This window comes from Scyliorhinus torazame, chromosome 17 (genome assembly GCF_047496885.1).
Source record: "Scyliorhinus torazame isolate Kashiwa2021f chromosome 17, sScyTor2.1, whole genome shotgun sequence".
Taxonomy (NCBI): Eukaryota; Metazoa; Chordata; class Chondrichthyes; order Carcharhiniformes; family Scyliorhinidae; genus Scyliorhinus; species Scyliorhinus torazame.
The window spans coordinates 74,006,351-74,021,803 of record NC_092723.1 but is presented as its reverse complement, the minus strand read 5'-3'; the positions used below and the strand labels follow the sequence as shown (position 1 = coordinate 74,021,803).

Sequence of the window (15,453 nt, the reverse complement as noted above, 5' to 3'; positions counted from 1 at the left end):
AATACCCACACGTCCTGTGGATATTTCATTTGTTTAGCTACCTTCTCAAATGAAATAAGAAGGCTTCTACCTCCTTCTCGTCAAACCTTGGCAATGTTTGGACATATTTAAATAGATTCCCACCAAGTCTTCGACTATGAAGCTCTTTTTCTCTATCCTCATCACTATCCACCAACTGTACGTTTCCCTTTACGTCTGCCAATTTTAACTGACTGTCATGTTTCATGGCCATTTTCTGAAGTTCAAACTCTCACTCTTTATCATTTTCCCTGATCTGTATCTCTCTTTCTCTTTCTTTTCGTTCTGCTTGGGCTATTCTTTCTGTTTTCCTTTCTTCTCTCTCTTTTTCCTCGCTCTCTCTTTTTCTTTCTTTTTCCTCTCTCTCTCTTTCGTATTCAAGCTGCTTTAATTCCTTTTCATGTTCCATTTGTTTAATTTGTAACTGAATTTTTCCCATTTCCAATGAGTCAAACTGTATCTCAGGCAACTTTAAATGCTTAGCCACCGCCATAATGACCTCATCTTTTCGCATTTTGTCAGGTAATGTTAACTGCAATGTTTTTGCCAAATCTAACAGTCTGCTTTTAGTCTCTGTCCTAGAGGTACTGCGTGTGACCGTCTCCACCCCCAAAAACTTCAGAGCCTCTGAAAGAGCCATTGTCCACAACACACTCCCCACTTAAATTAGAATACCACACCTGAAAAGCAACCACAATATGCTCACCGTCTTTACGTTCACAAAGCCAACCAATAGATAGACTTTTAACCTGGACGAGCCCCCAATTTGTTATGGGCCAGGGTCTAGAGAACCCTAAAGTGTATCATGGATACACTTGACCCAAGACTTTTGATAGATTGTGGTATGGGGAGCACACACCTCACTCTACAGGTGCGGTAGAGCAGAAATGGAAAAGTATTTTTTAAAGCAAAACAATTTATCCTATGAACTCAAGTTAACCTTTTTAAAACATACAGTGAACATCTTAGCAACCATCAATTCAAATACAACCCCCAAAGAATACAACACTAAGTAATCCTTTAAGTTTTCCTTTTAACATCCATAAGACTTAAAACACCTTTTACCAGAAGCATATCAGGTTAAAGTTACTACTGTTAATAGTTTTAAATCACCAGGATCGATTTACAATCTTTAGATTACAGAGAGAGACTCTATTACACGTTCTATCTGCGACTGCAGCTATCCAGCTCTGAAAACGAAACTAAAACACACCCTGCAGCAAACAGCCAAAAATGAAAGTAAAAAGCTGACAGATAGCCCAGCTCCACTCTCTGACATCACTGCAGTAATAAACACCCATTTCTTAAAGGTACTCTCACATGACAGTATCATCTGCAAATTTGGAGATAATATGTTTAGTTTCCTCGTCCAAATCATTGATATATAATGTGAACAGTTGGGGTCCTAACACAGATCCCTGCAGTACGCCACTAGACACTGCCTGCCAATCAGAAAAAGACCCATTCATTCCAACTTTGTGCTTCCTATCTGCTTGTGGTGATATGCATCACTGTAAATACACAAGGGGTTAATGCAAATACACTACAACTAAGTAAACACTAGAGGGAGCACCGGAGACGTCATGACATGCAGACATACAGCTAATGAACACATAGAATAGGACACGACCCATGGGCAGTCAAGACACCCAGAGGTGACACGACCACAAGGGGGCATTACACAACCCATATATAAGGACATAGCAAACATGCTCTGTCTCTTTCCACAGGCGACACTTAGAGAGTAAGACAGGGGCAGATCAGAAGCATCACACCCACCACGTGGCTTAGAGCAGACAGGTTAGTTAGACTGAGTTACTATAGCAAGATTAGCAGGAGAGTCAACCTCATAGAGAACTGTGCTAATGGTTCAATAAATTACATTGAACTTCCTTCAAAGTCTGGACTATCTTTTATTCAAAGCTGCATCGAGTTGCAGCCTGTGTTATCCCAGAGTACATAACACAACACTGCTAACCAGCTTTCTATCCATCTCAAGGCACCACCCAGAATCCAATGCACTTTAACTTTACATGTCAATCTGCCATGTGAGACATTGTCAAAAGCCTTCTGAAACCCTATCCACCAGTTCTCCCTGATCAAATCTACGAGTTACATCTTCAAAGAATTCTATTAGATTTTTCTCATTTTCATTTTCATTTAGATTAGTCATAAATCCATGCTGACTTTGTCTGATTACATCACTGCTTTCCAAATGCTATGCTATGAAATCCTTGATAATGGACTCGAGCAACTTCCCTACTACTGCCATTAGGCTCACTGGTCTATAGTTCCCTGTTTTCTCTTCTTCTCCTTTTTAAATAGCGGGGTTACATTCCAATCTGTAGGAACCATTCCAGAGCCCAAAGAATTTGGGAAATGACCACCAATGGATCTACTATTTCCAGGGCCACTTTCTTAAGTACTCTGGGATGAAGATTATCAGGCCCTGGAGATTTGTCCGCCTTCAATCCCATTATTTTCCCCAAACTATTTCTTTACTAATACTAATTTCCTTCAGCTCCTCACTAAAACTTGTGTTTCTTAGAACTTACGGTACATTATTCATGCCTTCCTTTGTGAAGGCAGAAGCAAAGTACGAATTTATTTCCTCAGCCATTTCTTTGGTCCTTGTTATGAATTCCCCTGTTTCTGACTATAAGGGGCCTACATTAGTTTTTAATCAATCTTTATGCAGTTTAAAGTCACCCATAATCACAGATGTTCCTCTGATTTCCTGTCCAATGCTATTCCCAACATTACCACTGTAGTTTGGTGGTCTGTATACCACCCCTATGAATGTTTTTTGCTCCTTGAAGTTTCTTAACTCGACCCAGACAGATTACACTTCATCTGTACTAATATCTTTCCTCAATGTTGGCTCAATATCTTCTTTAATCAACAATGCAACTCCACCAGCTTTTCCTTTCTGTCTGTCCTTCCTGAAAACTGAATAGCCCTCAATGTTTAGTTCGCATCGTTGGTCACTTTGGAGCCATGTCTCTGTAATTCTAACTACATCATAGCCCTTTACATCTATCTGTGCAGCTAATTCATCCATTTTATTTCAAATGGTCCACGCATTCAGGTACAAAACTTTAAGGCTAGTCCTTATAACATTCCTTGTCCAGTCCCTACTATTTTTTACAGTCACCATGCAGACCACTGGATAGAGGGTAACCAGGAGTGTCTCACATGGAAATTGTGTTTTAATGTTCACTTGCTGGCACTCACTTATCTATCCATGCCGTAAAGCATCATGAAACACTCAAAGGGCGGGATCCTCCGTTTCTGAGACGAGTGTTGATGCCGGTGCAGAATTTGTGGAGTTCCACGACAGCAAAACGGTCGCTGCACCTGGACCGATTCCGCTACTGTTAAGGGGCTTGCAACGACACCGCGTGGAACACAATCGATTCCAATGAGAAACGGTGAGATTTGTAGGTTTTGCGTTTGACACTCAGGAGGCAGACAAGATGGCAGCAAAACGCACGGCCCCAAGATTCACCGACGCTGAGCTGGAGACCTTCATGGTCGCGGTGGAGGAGAAGCAGATGACCCTGTACCCGGGCCCGGGAAGGAGACTGCCAGCCGCCGCCATCCGCTGTATCTGAGCGCATGTGGCAGAGGACAGACTGACCCCAGGGACTAGCTGCCATTCAGATAGGTTTCAGGCTTCTGGAACGGACAGTTCCATCTATAGTGGAGAAGCAATCGCAGAGCCAGGGACTACGTGATGGGTTGTCGGTGAGCATCCAGTACCTGCAGGTGCAGTTGGAGGGGTCCAACTGTATGCAGCAGCAGGAGGTGGTGCCGACCATGCGTGCCACCCAGGCCAACACCACAAGGGTGGTGTCCATGGTGGAGGCATTGGGGGCAACGGTTTTGGCTATGGATCAGCATGTCCAAGGCCTGGGACATTCTGTGCCATGTACAACCAGGACAGGGTTGCCGCCTCACAGGCAACCATGTGCTGGAGCCACCTGGAAATCGCAGCGGCACTCCTAGCATGGCCCAGTCACAACAGGCCATGGCTGGGAACATCGGCAACATTGCCCAGGCTCTGACCGATGTGGTGCAGACACAGAAGGGAGGAGGCCCAGTCACAGAGTGATATGGCAAAGTCCTAGACAGAGATGTCCACTCCCTGTGCGCCATGGCCGCGAACATGCAGATCCTGGTCGAGACCAGAGCGGGCCTCCAGGACTGGCAGCGCTAAGTGGTGGGAGAGCCTCAGGAGATATCGGGCACCCCCGAACCATGGAGTAGCCCAAGGGCCATCGGGCAGCCTGAGGGAGGAGGAGGTGATGGGGCCCCAACCGGTGACCCCCACAGGGGAGGTGCCGGAACACTGCAGCACCTCAGACTTCCACCAACCCCCCACCTCCTGTCCGTGGAGGGGGGGCTGAGGGGTGGGATCTGGTGTCCCTGCCACTGGCCAGAACCGCCCCCGCCCCCGCCCTCCGCACCCCCCAGTTGGTGAACCTGGAGGCGATCGGGGCTTCACATGCATGTTGGCCCTGGCGCACATATCGTGCGGCCTGCCTTGCCAGCCTGGGCCCCATGTCCTGCCCAACCTTGCCCTCCTCGCATCCTCCTCATCGGTCGAGACTTGGTGTTCCTCCTACTCGTCCAGTACGTCGCCCTTCTGCTGCCCCTTTGCTGCCGATGTTATGGAGTACACAGCAGGTAGCCACGATGTGGAGACTCTCTCAGCTTTAAGCTGGAGGCCCCCTCCAGAGGGGCTTCAGAAGACCAAAGCACCGCATGATCAGGGACCTGGTTTCTGTATGGGCATCGTTGCAGCGGAACTCTGCATCGGTTTAGCCTCCGGATTGGTTTCATCAGCCATGACCACAGCGGGTAACCCCTATCAGCCAGGAGCCAACCCCCCAGCCGCATGGGCAACTTGAACGTGTCAGGAATCGTCGAATGTGCCAGGATGAAGGCGTTGAGCACACTGCCCGGGTATTGGTTGCAGACGTGCATGATGCGCAGCTGATGGTCATATATCAGCTGCACACTCATCGAGTGGAACCCCTTTTGGTTTGTGTAGAGTGGCCTGCCATCTGCAGGTGCTTGTAGAGGGACATGCTTGATCACCTCCTGGTGTCGTGTGAGAGTACCTTTAAGAAATGGGTGTTTTTTATAGAATAACTGTAGTGGGTGTACCTTTAAGAAATGGGTGTTTATTACTGCAGTGGTGTCAGAGTGTGGGTGGAGCTGGGCTGTCTTCTTTTTAGTTCCACTTTGAGAAAAGCTTGGGTGTGTCTGTGTTTTCTTGGTTTTGTTTCAGTGTTGGAGCTGCAGTCAGCCACAGAATGTGTAATGTTGGTCTCTCTGCCATGTAAAGACTACCTCTTGATCATTTGGTGAATTCAGAGTTATAACTGTTTTCAGTAGTGAATTGAAACCTGGTGTGCTTCTGTTAAAAGTTTTTTAAAAGTCTTATGGATGTTAAAAGGAAAGTAAGGATTACTTAGTGTTGTATTCTTTGGGGGTTGTATTTGAATTAATGGTTGCTAAGATGTTCACTGTATGTTTTAAAAAAGTTAACTTGAGTTCATAGAATAAACATTGTTTTGCTTTAAAAAATACTTTTCCATTTCTGCTGTACCACACCTGTAGAGTGGGCCGTGTGCTCCCCATACCACAATCTAGTAAAATTTGTGGGTCAGGTGAACTCCATGATACACTTTGGCGTTCTCTAAACCCTGGCCCATAACACTGGACCTGGGGCATCCCGGCGATGGTGGCGAACCTCACTGCCCGGGCATCCTGGTTGGCTCGATCCACATTGAGGTGCATGTATTGGGCCACCTGGTCATATAGGGCTTCCCTGATGGTGCGTATGCACCTGTGCACCGAAGTCTGTGAAATCCCATACAGGCCCCCACTTGGCGCCTGGAAGGAGCCTGTCGCCTAAAGGTTCAGGGCGATCGTCACCTTAACGGCAACCGGGAGCTGGTGTCCTCCCTCATACACCCACGGTGCTAGGTGTGCCATGATCTGGCAGATATGTCACATTGTCTCTCTGCTCAGCTGGAGGCTTCGACAGCATGCCCATCCTGGCAGGTCCTTGAATGACAGGCGCTACTGGTACTCAAGAGCCCTCATTTTGCGCTCCATTGGCACCTCCTCCTCCTCGGCCTGTTGGGCAGCTAGCTCTCCATCTTGGGTGGCTGTCACCCGTCTCTCTGCAGCACACTCCACTGCTGCAACTTCCTCCTCCTCGAGCAGCTCCAACTCGTACAGCCGCAGGGCAACCCCCAGGGCTGCGGCATCTAGCAGGAAACCCACCATTGCTGGTTGAATTCCAATATCCATTGTCTGCATGGGGCAAAAGTCCGACATGTTAGCATGGTACGCATCCTCGTGCCCAACCAGGTCCACCAGGCTACTGGTGTCCCTGGTTGGCACTGCGGACTCTGCCCCCGCAAGTTCCCGCCCCACCCTCACCCCCTCACCCTGGCCCCATCGATGCTTGGCATGGGGGCCTCTGGCCCTGGCACCTGTCCCTGCTGCCAGAGGTACTGTCGACTGGCACTACCCTTCACATCTCCGTGGCCCCGCCAGGCACCCCTGTAGGGGCTACTGTGGGCGTTGCCCTGGGTGGGCATACCTGATGCGCCGGCAGGTGGCGGCCAGGTGGGGGGGTTATGACAGAGGGTAAGATGCGGTGGGGGGGGGGGGCACCACTATGGTAGCTGTCACTCTTCAGAACCAGGGGTCAAGGTGCGTGGTCAGTGGGGTGCGCAACAAGATGGCTGTCGTGCAAACCGCAGTCCAGGCAATGGCAGTCCGTGACTGGACACTATCCCAGTCCTATGGGGGGTCGTCCCAGCCACTCGACCTGTTCCCCCATCACCCCCCACTCCCCCAGCCCTTGTGTTATAATCTGCCTGCTTACCATTGGCTGGGGACTAATGACAATCCCACAATCCTGTGGGAGTATGAGCTTCCCCAATGAGGGGGGAGGAAAAAATCATTAGCAGACTCCCTGTATAAATAAAGCTGGCCAGTTTGGAACCAGCCAGGGAGGAGTGAGTAGCAAGCGAAGTTGCTGCTGTTATATATATATGTTATTGTAAATAAATGTTATTTCTTTGTATCCTTAAAACTCGTCCTGGATTCTTCGTGGCCCTCACAAAACTGGCGATGACGGTTAAAGTGAATAGCTGTCTACACTGCTGAAGCCACCTCCCTGGATATTTGTTGGATACAGGTTGGAAGTTGTTTTCTATTACACCATGCCTCTGTACGGATGTTTTTGATGCTGCTCTGGAAAACTGGAACCAGTACGCACAACGGATGCGTTACTATTTCCGGGCAAACAATATCACTGAAAACGAGCGCCAGGTGGTCATATTGCTCACCGCCTGCGGCCCGCATACGTTTGGGGTGATTAGGAGCCTTACGTACCCAGCTGCGCCGGACACCAAAACGTTTGATGAACTTGTGAACTTAGTGGGGCAACATTTTAACCCACCCCGTCCACGATAGTCCAACGTTACCGGTTTAATATCACTGAGAGGACCCCAGGAGAATCCCTTGCCTATTTTCTATCCAGGCTACGCAGGATTGCGGAGTACTGTGACTATGGTGAGACCTTGTCAGAAATGTTACGCGACCGTTTGGTTTGCGGTATTAACAATGCGGCCACCTAGAGAAAGTTGTTAGCTGAGCCAACATTGACTTTTCAACAGGCCATTCAAATAGTATTGTCCCAAGAGAGTGCAGAACGAGGAGTGCAGGAGCTACAGGGAATGGAGGTGCATGCCTTGGGGCGCAACCCCTTCCATCCGAAAACGTCCCCCCGCACTCCTGCGGTACCTTGGGCGAGTCGACGTCTGGATCGATGCCAGTGGCCGTCGGACATTCCTCCCCGAAGGGATCCTTCTCCAGAACCAATGGATGAGGAGTCATGTCCGTGTTAGACTTGTAGGCGCCGACCCCGTCGCGGACGCCGGTCCTGGGGGCACCAGAGGCGCCGTCGATCCGACCGAAACTGGGGCCAGCCCAGGGGCCATACCTTCCATGTGGATGAACCTGCGGCGACTACTCCTGAGGACTTGGAGACGGAGGACGACTGCCTGCAGCTACATTGTGTGGCAGCTCCCCGTGTGGCCCCCATTAAGGTGACGGTATTGTTCAATGGTCACCCGCTTGAGATGGAGTCGGACACTGGCGCAGCGGTCTCCGTGATCGCCCAGAGGACATTCGACCGCATCAAGCAGGGTATACAGACCCTTACATTAACCGACACACAGGCCAGGTTGGCCAACTACACAGGGGAACCATTGGACATTGCAGGAACTACGATGACCCCTGTTGTTTATGGACGCCAGGAGGGGCGTTTCCCACTTATCGTGGTGCGCGGCCATGGGCCCAGCCTGTTGGGTTGGGACTGGTTGCGCCATTTGCGGTTGCAGTGGCAGCTCATCCTCCAAACAGTTTCTGGAGGGTTGACTGAGGTGCTAGGATGATACCCAGATGTATTCCAGCCTGGTTTGGGGAAAATAAAAGGGGCGGTAGCCCGTATCCAAGTCGAACCAGGAGCCATGCCGCGCTATTTCCGGGCACGCCCGGTGCCTTACGCCTTGCTCGAGAAGGTAGAAGGGGAGCTCACTCATTTGGAGACTTTGGGTATTATCAGGCCCGTCCATTTTGCTGACTGGGCAGAACCAATTGTACCTGTAATGAAGCCAGATGCCACAGTTCACCTGTGCGGCGACTATAAACTTACAGTGAATACGGCTTCCCGACTTGACATATATCCAATGCCTCGCATAGAGGATCTCTACGCGAAGCTTGCAGGCGGACTCTCGTTCACAAAATTAGATATGAGTCACGCCTACCTGCAGTTGGAGCTGGACCCTGCCTCCCGACCATATGTAACGATTAATACACACTGGGGCCTATATGAATATACACGTTTGCCCTTTGGAGCATTCTCTGCCTGTGCTATTTTTACGGAAGGCATTTTGAGAGGTTTACCGCGTGTCGCTGTCTACTTAGATGACGTTTTGATCACAGGGACATCGGAGCAGGAACATTTGGAAAATTTGGAGGCTGTCCTTAGACGCTTTTCAGAGGCTGGAGTCCGTTTACGTCGCAGAAAGTGTGTCTTTCAGGCGAAGGAAGTAGTCTATCTATCTGGGTTATCGGGTGGAAAGCGAAGGTTTGCACCCCGTCGCAGAGAAGGTGCGCGCAATTCAACAGGCCCCCGCCCCGACTGACACTTCGCATCTTCGTTCTTTTCTCGGCCTCGTAAACTAATACGGGAAGTTCCACCCCAATCTGGCAACTACGCTGGCCACGTTGCACCTTCTGCTAAAGAAACATCACACCTGGGTTTGGGGTCAGCCGCAAGAAACCGCTTTCCGGCAGGTAAAACAATTGTCGTTGACGGGGTTACTAACCCACGATGATCCTGGAAAGCCTTTGCTCATCACATGTGATGCATCCCCGTATGGTACTGGGGCCGTCCTGTCCCACAAGATTGAAAACGGGGCCAAGCGGCCGATAGCTTTTGCCTCCCGCACATTAACTGCAGCGGAAAAAAAGTATGCGCAGATCGAGAAGGAGGGCCTGGCAGTGGTCTTTGCGGTGAAACGTTTCCACCAGTACGTGTATGGCCGCCACTTCACCATCGTGACTGATCAGAAGCTTCTGCTGGGACTTTTCAGAGAGGATAAGCCAATACCGCCCATTGCTTCTGCACGGATCCAGCGCTGGGCTTTGTTGCTCGCTGCATACGAGTATTCTCTGGAGCACAAACCAGGAACGCAGATAGCGAATGCCGACGCACTGAGCCTATTGCCTTTATCGAGCGGCCCCATGTCGACCCCCACGACCGGTGAGGTGGTTGCAACCCTAAATTGTATGGACACCTTGCCTGTCACGGCATCACAGATCCGTGAGTGGACCAAGGCGGAGCCAGTCCTGTCAAAGGTTCGGCACATAGTCCTGTATGGTGGGCAGCATAGACAGCTCCCAGGCGAGTTACGGCCATTTTCCTTCAAGCTGTCAGAATTTAGCGTGGAAGACTGCATCGTCTTGTGGGGGACGCGTGTGATTGTCCCGGAAAAAGGACAGCAGCTGATACTAAGAGACTTGCAGAATGGGCATCCAGGTGTGACCAAAATGAAAATGTTGGCCCGGAGTTATATCTGGTGGCCAGGCCTCGACACCGACATTGAGAAGGTGGCCAAAAACTGCTCCATTTGCCAGGAGCATCAGAAGCTTTCGCCGGCCGCGCCCCTACATCACTGGGAATGGCCAGGGCGGCCTTGGGCGCGCTTGCATGCAGATTTCACCGGCCCTTTTCAAGGATCCATGTTCCTTCTATTAATCGATGCCCAGTCTAAATGGCTAAAGGTGCATAAGATGGTAGGCACAACGTACTGCGCAACAATTGAGAAGATACGTTTGTCCTTCAGTACGCATGGCCTCCCCGAGGTGCTGGTCACGGATAACGGCACTTCATTCACAAGTGAGGAGTTTGCGAGGTTCATGATGATGAACGGCATACACCATATCCGCACTGCCCCTTACCACCCGACTTCAAATGGGTTGGCGGAGCGCGCAGTGCAGACATTCAAACAAGGCCTAATGAAGCAGTCTTCGGGGTCAATGGACACGAGACTGGCTTGCTTTTTGTTTTCGTACAGGACCATCCTCCATGCGGTGACTGGGGTAGCTCCCGCAGAACTCCTAATGGGCCGGAGTCTTCGCACCCGCCTTAGCATGGTTTTCCCGGACATTGGTGCAAAAGTACGCCGCACACAAGAACGGCAGGGGCAGGGTTTTTCTCGGCATCGGCCGATTCGGCAGTTTGTGCCCGGTGACCCAGTGTTCGTTCGGAATTTTGCTGGTTGTGTCAGTGGGTCCCTGGCGTAATCTTTCGCCAAACGGGCCCTATCTCTTACCAGGTGCAAGCCCAGCATCATCTCCAGCACAAACATGTAGACCACGTTCAGTCCAGAAGACTATCCCTTCCAAAGATTCCCTGCCCCCGGAGCTCATTTCTACAGCCACAGAGACCAGACACAATGGAAAGTAGTCCTCACAATCTTCCACTGGTGCCTCACTCAAAGCCTGCGCAGTTTGTTACAGGACCGCGTGGAGATAGAGACGCCGAGATGACAAAGGCAGCAGACTCTGACCCCGAGATGGAGACACAGGACGCATCAGAGGGGGAATCCTCGGTCCCACGGGCCGTGGATGTACAACCGTTATGCCGTTCATCACGGAAGCGCCGGTCTCCGTCTCGTTACACGCTGCCCGATCCAGCGCCTCGTGCAAATGGTGTCCAGCCTGCGGAAAAACAAGTCCAACACCCTCCTTCGCCAGGGTCTTCGGTAGATTCCTTGGACTTTGGGGGGGAGGAGGGATGTTATAACCTGCCTGCTTACCATTGGCTGGGGACTAATGACAATCCCACAATCCTGTGGGAATATGAGCTTCCCCAATGAGGGGGGCGGAGAAATCATTAGCAGACTCCCTGTATAAATAAAGCTGGCCAGTTTGGAACCAGCCAGGGAGGAGTGAGCAGCAGGCGTAGTTGCTGCTTCTGTTGTATATATATGTTATTGTAAATAAATGTTATTTCTTAGTATCCTTAGTATCCTTCTTCGTGGCCCTCACAAAACCTTGCAGGGCCCCCCCTACCCCAGCCAGCCCGGCCAGTGTCTGGCTCATCAGCCACGACTCCGGTTTCACGACGTTTGAAAGCACAAGTGAACTGCGCCGTCGGGATCTTGGCCCATCGGAGGCGAAGAATTGCGGAGGCCCTGGAGAATATTGGGTCGGGCCTGCTAATGACATGCAAATGGGTTTACTGAACGTGCGTTCCGGACCGTATTGACGGCGCTGTCGAGGTGACGAAGTATTGCGTCAGATTTGGCGTCAGATCGGCACCCGGGGTGATTTTGGTGTCAGAATCGATTCTCCGGCCAATCGTGGTTTGCGATTTTGGCGTCAGCCCATGGAGTATCCTGCCCACAGTATTTTTTTAAAATGCCTTCTTTTTCCTTCCAGAGAATTATTTTCCCCCTTTAACATCTCCCTTTTCTCCCAGGCCCTTGTTTCATTCTTTCCTCAAGTTCTCCTTCCCCCTCTCTACATTTTCTTCTGTGTTGTGTCTTTATTTTCTCTCCTGCTTAACTTATGATTTTTTCTACTTCTCTTTTCCCCCATCCTGAAATGATAGAATCATAGAATTCCGAAAGTGCAGAAGGAGCCATTCAGCCCTTCAAGTCTGCACCGACCCGCCGAAAGAACATCCGACCTAGGCCAATGCCCCATCCTGTCGTCTTGGGTGTTCTGCTGCACAAATGATCCAACACGGCTGTAGATGGTACAACTCTGTTTTATTGTCTAAACAACGGTTACAACTAACTGCTGGCTTGGGTACGTGCTTCACCAGCTAACCTGTGGACCCAGCCCTATCACTATCTTAGTGAGGCACTCAGCACATGGTCTATGTCTGAGTGGCATGCTGTGAGCTCTGTGCTCTGAGCTGTCTCCTGGTTGAATGAGCGGGAACTGTGGTGTTCCCTGTTTTATAGTGCGTGTGCTCTCACTGGTGATTGGCTGCGATGTTATCTGTGTGCTGGTTGATCCAACTGCCTACCCATCAGTGTGTGTGTGATTGCACCATGATATGCTGATGTGGATATCATGACACATCCCATCCCCGTAACCCAGCAACCCCACCTAACCTTTTGGACTCTAAGGGGCAATTTAACGTGGCCAATCCACCTAACCTGCACATCTTTGGACTGTGGGAGGAAACTAGAGTACTTGTCTTTATTAGGCAACATTCCCCCTCACCTTGACCCTCACCAAGGCTTCACCTTGTATTCCACGCCTTGTAAAACCTCAGACCCTTGTTGAGCTGGCAGCATGAGTCCTGCAGCTCAGTCCTTTCTAGATAAACACTGGTGTGTGGCACCAGGGGCAAGGAGACCCTTGTACTTCCCAGCCCCAGGTGCAGTACCGATCTGACTCAGTCACACAGGAGGGTCCATGGGTCCAGCAGCAAGATGCTGTCCATGAAGGCCAGCTCGGAATGGAGATGAAAGCAGGAACTCTGCCCAGCAGAGTGGTGAACAGGACAATGGCAGAAAGGTTGTTGCACTCAACCTGATGTGGTGCATGTCGGGTGAGTGGCAATATGGGGGTACGCAAGGAGTGAGGGGTGGAGGGGGGCAGAAGAATGAGGGTTAGGGGCCTTTACACTCATCTACAGAATTGTTGTTCCAGGTGTTCCAGTGAACAGAGACGTAAATTCTAACCGTTCACCTCTGAGTCCACCTTCAACCTACTTCTGCAGATGCGGCCCAACTGCCGCCCATCCTTGCCACTCCATGAGAGAGTACGTCCGGTCAAGTACTAGGATCGTAATGTTGGGAAATATCCTGACACGCGATTCTCTCCATGGAGATGAAAATGTGGCCCCACATGCCTGTCTTTGCCTCATATCACTGAATACACCTGGATAAAAAATATCTATCAATCTCAGATTTAAAAGTCACAATTATCTTAGCATCAACTGTCACTTCCACAAGAGAGTTTCAGATTCCTATCATACGTTATTTTAAAAGTGTACACTTCCGAAGGACCAGGCTCTTGTGTTTAAGACTGGAACACCTGGAACAACACTGTTTAAGATATGGCTCTCGTCCTGGACTCCCAACAGCAGAAATAGATTCTTTTAATTTTCCCTTGATGTCTTGAAAACTTTGATCAAATAATCCTTAATAATATCTAATGGGTGCCAGTGGAGTGTCAGGAAAATCAGCCATAATAGTTTAGTGAGGATTATCGACCTTGTTTTTCTGTCGTGATTAGTAATTACTTACATTCTGCCAGCATTCCCACTGCCTTGCATTTCTTCAGTCGACATTCCTGACATTTCCTCCTCATGTACATATCCATTTCACAATTCCCACCAGTCTTACATTTATACACAGCATTCTTGGTAATACTGCGGCGGAAGAATCCTGTTTGGAAAATGAGACAATTTCATATAAATTGTTAATTTCTTGTATAAGTCGACAAATCATTCTTTTTTTGAAAATGATGTGTAGTATTTCTTGTTTATTTCTGTTCTTGCATTCCTGATATCCTGAGGAAAATCAGTGAACAGAGTTGCAAGTTTCTATAAAGTTATTGCAAATAACAATGCAGGAGATTTTGATCTTAACTATGCCTTGTGAAAAGGCACAACATTTAGCCGCAATCTGTAAATAATAACAGCTTATTGTCACAACTAGGCTTCAATGAAAAGCCTCTAGTCACCACATTCCGGCGCCTGTTCGGGGAGGCCAGTACGGGAATTGAACCGTCACTGATGCCTTGTTCTGCATTACAAGCCAGCTGTTTAAGCCCACTGTACTAAACCAGCCCTTACGTAGGATCATATTAAAAGTGGATGGGCGAAATAATGTTGTTCCGTTGGCTACTTTATGCTGTTTTGACTTATGGGAGAGACTAGAACTGGGGACAATATAGGGGGTGGGATTCCCGCAGCCCACGCCGGGCCGGAGAATCGCCGGACCGGGCACAAATCACGTGACGACACCCCGACGCTGGTCTGCCGATTCTCCGGAGAGCGGAGAATCAGCGGCATTGGCGTCGGTGCGGGTCGAGCGCGCCGCCCCGCCGATTCTCCGCCCTGGATGGGCTGAGCGGCCGCAAAAAAAATCCAAGTCCCGCCGGTACCGTCCACCTGTGGTCTTACCCGTAGGGACCTCAGCGTGCATTCATCCGGGGGCGGCCTGGTGGGGGGGGGGGGGAGGGGGTCCGACCCCGGGGGGGGGGGCATCCGCTGTGGCCTGGCCCGCGATCGGGGCCTACTAATCGACAGGCCAACCTCTCGGACTGGGGGCCTCTTTTGCTCCGCGCCGACCCTTGTAACCCTACGCCATGTTGCGTTGCGGCTGGCGCGGAGAAGGGAGCCACTGCGCATGCGCGCATTGGTGCCGGTCGCAGTGTGCATGCGTAGACCCGCGGCGCCCATTTGACGCAACGGCGTTTACGACGGCTTCAACACTTAGCCTCAGGATCAGAGAATCCCGCCCAGGGTTTCCCATATAAGGTGGAGAGAGAGAAGAAATATTTTTTCTGCGAGCCGTGAGTCATTGGAAATCTCTTCTCCAGAGAACGATAGAGACAGAGTCATTGACTATTTTTAAGGCAGAGATAGATAGATTATTGACTAACAAGGGTCTTAAAGTTTTACGGGGGGGTGTGGAGTTGATGCCACAATCAGATCAACCATGGCCGGGATTCTCCCTTCTGGGGACTAAGCCCCCACGCCGGCGGGAAAACCAGCGCCAACGACTCCGGCGTCAACAGCCCCCCAAGGTGAGGAATTCTCACCTTTCTGGTGGGGCGAGGTGGACACCGGGGTGGTTGGTGCTGCTC

At 50.3% G+C, this 15,453-nt stretch overlaps 1 protein-coding gene across 3 annotated transcripts in view; it reads right to left on the bottom strand.

Moving 5' to 3' along the window:
* The window catches only part of LOC140393950 (bile acid receptor-like), a 321,209-nt gene that overhangs the window by 101,378 nt on the left and 204,378 nt on the right, over positions 1–15,453 (bottom strand). For all 3 annotated transcript variants that reach the window (XM_072480640.1, XM_072480639.1, XM_072480638.1), the window contains one exon: positions 13,887–14,027. In XM_072480640.1, coding sequence (XP_072336741.1) covers positions 13,887–14,027 — 141 coding nt within the window. The remainder of the gene's footprint in view (positions 1–13,886; positions 14,028–15,453) is intronic.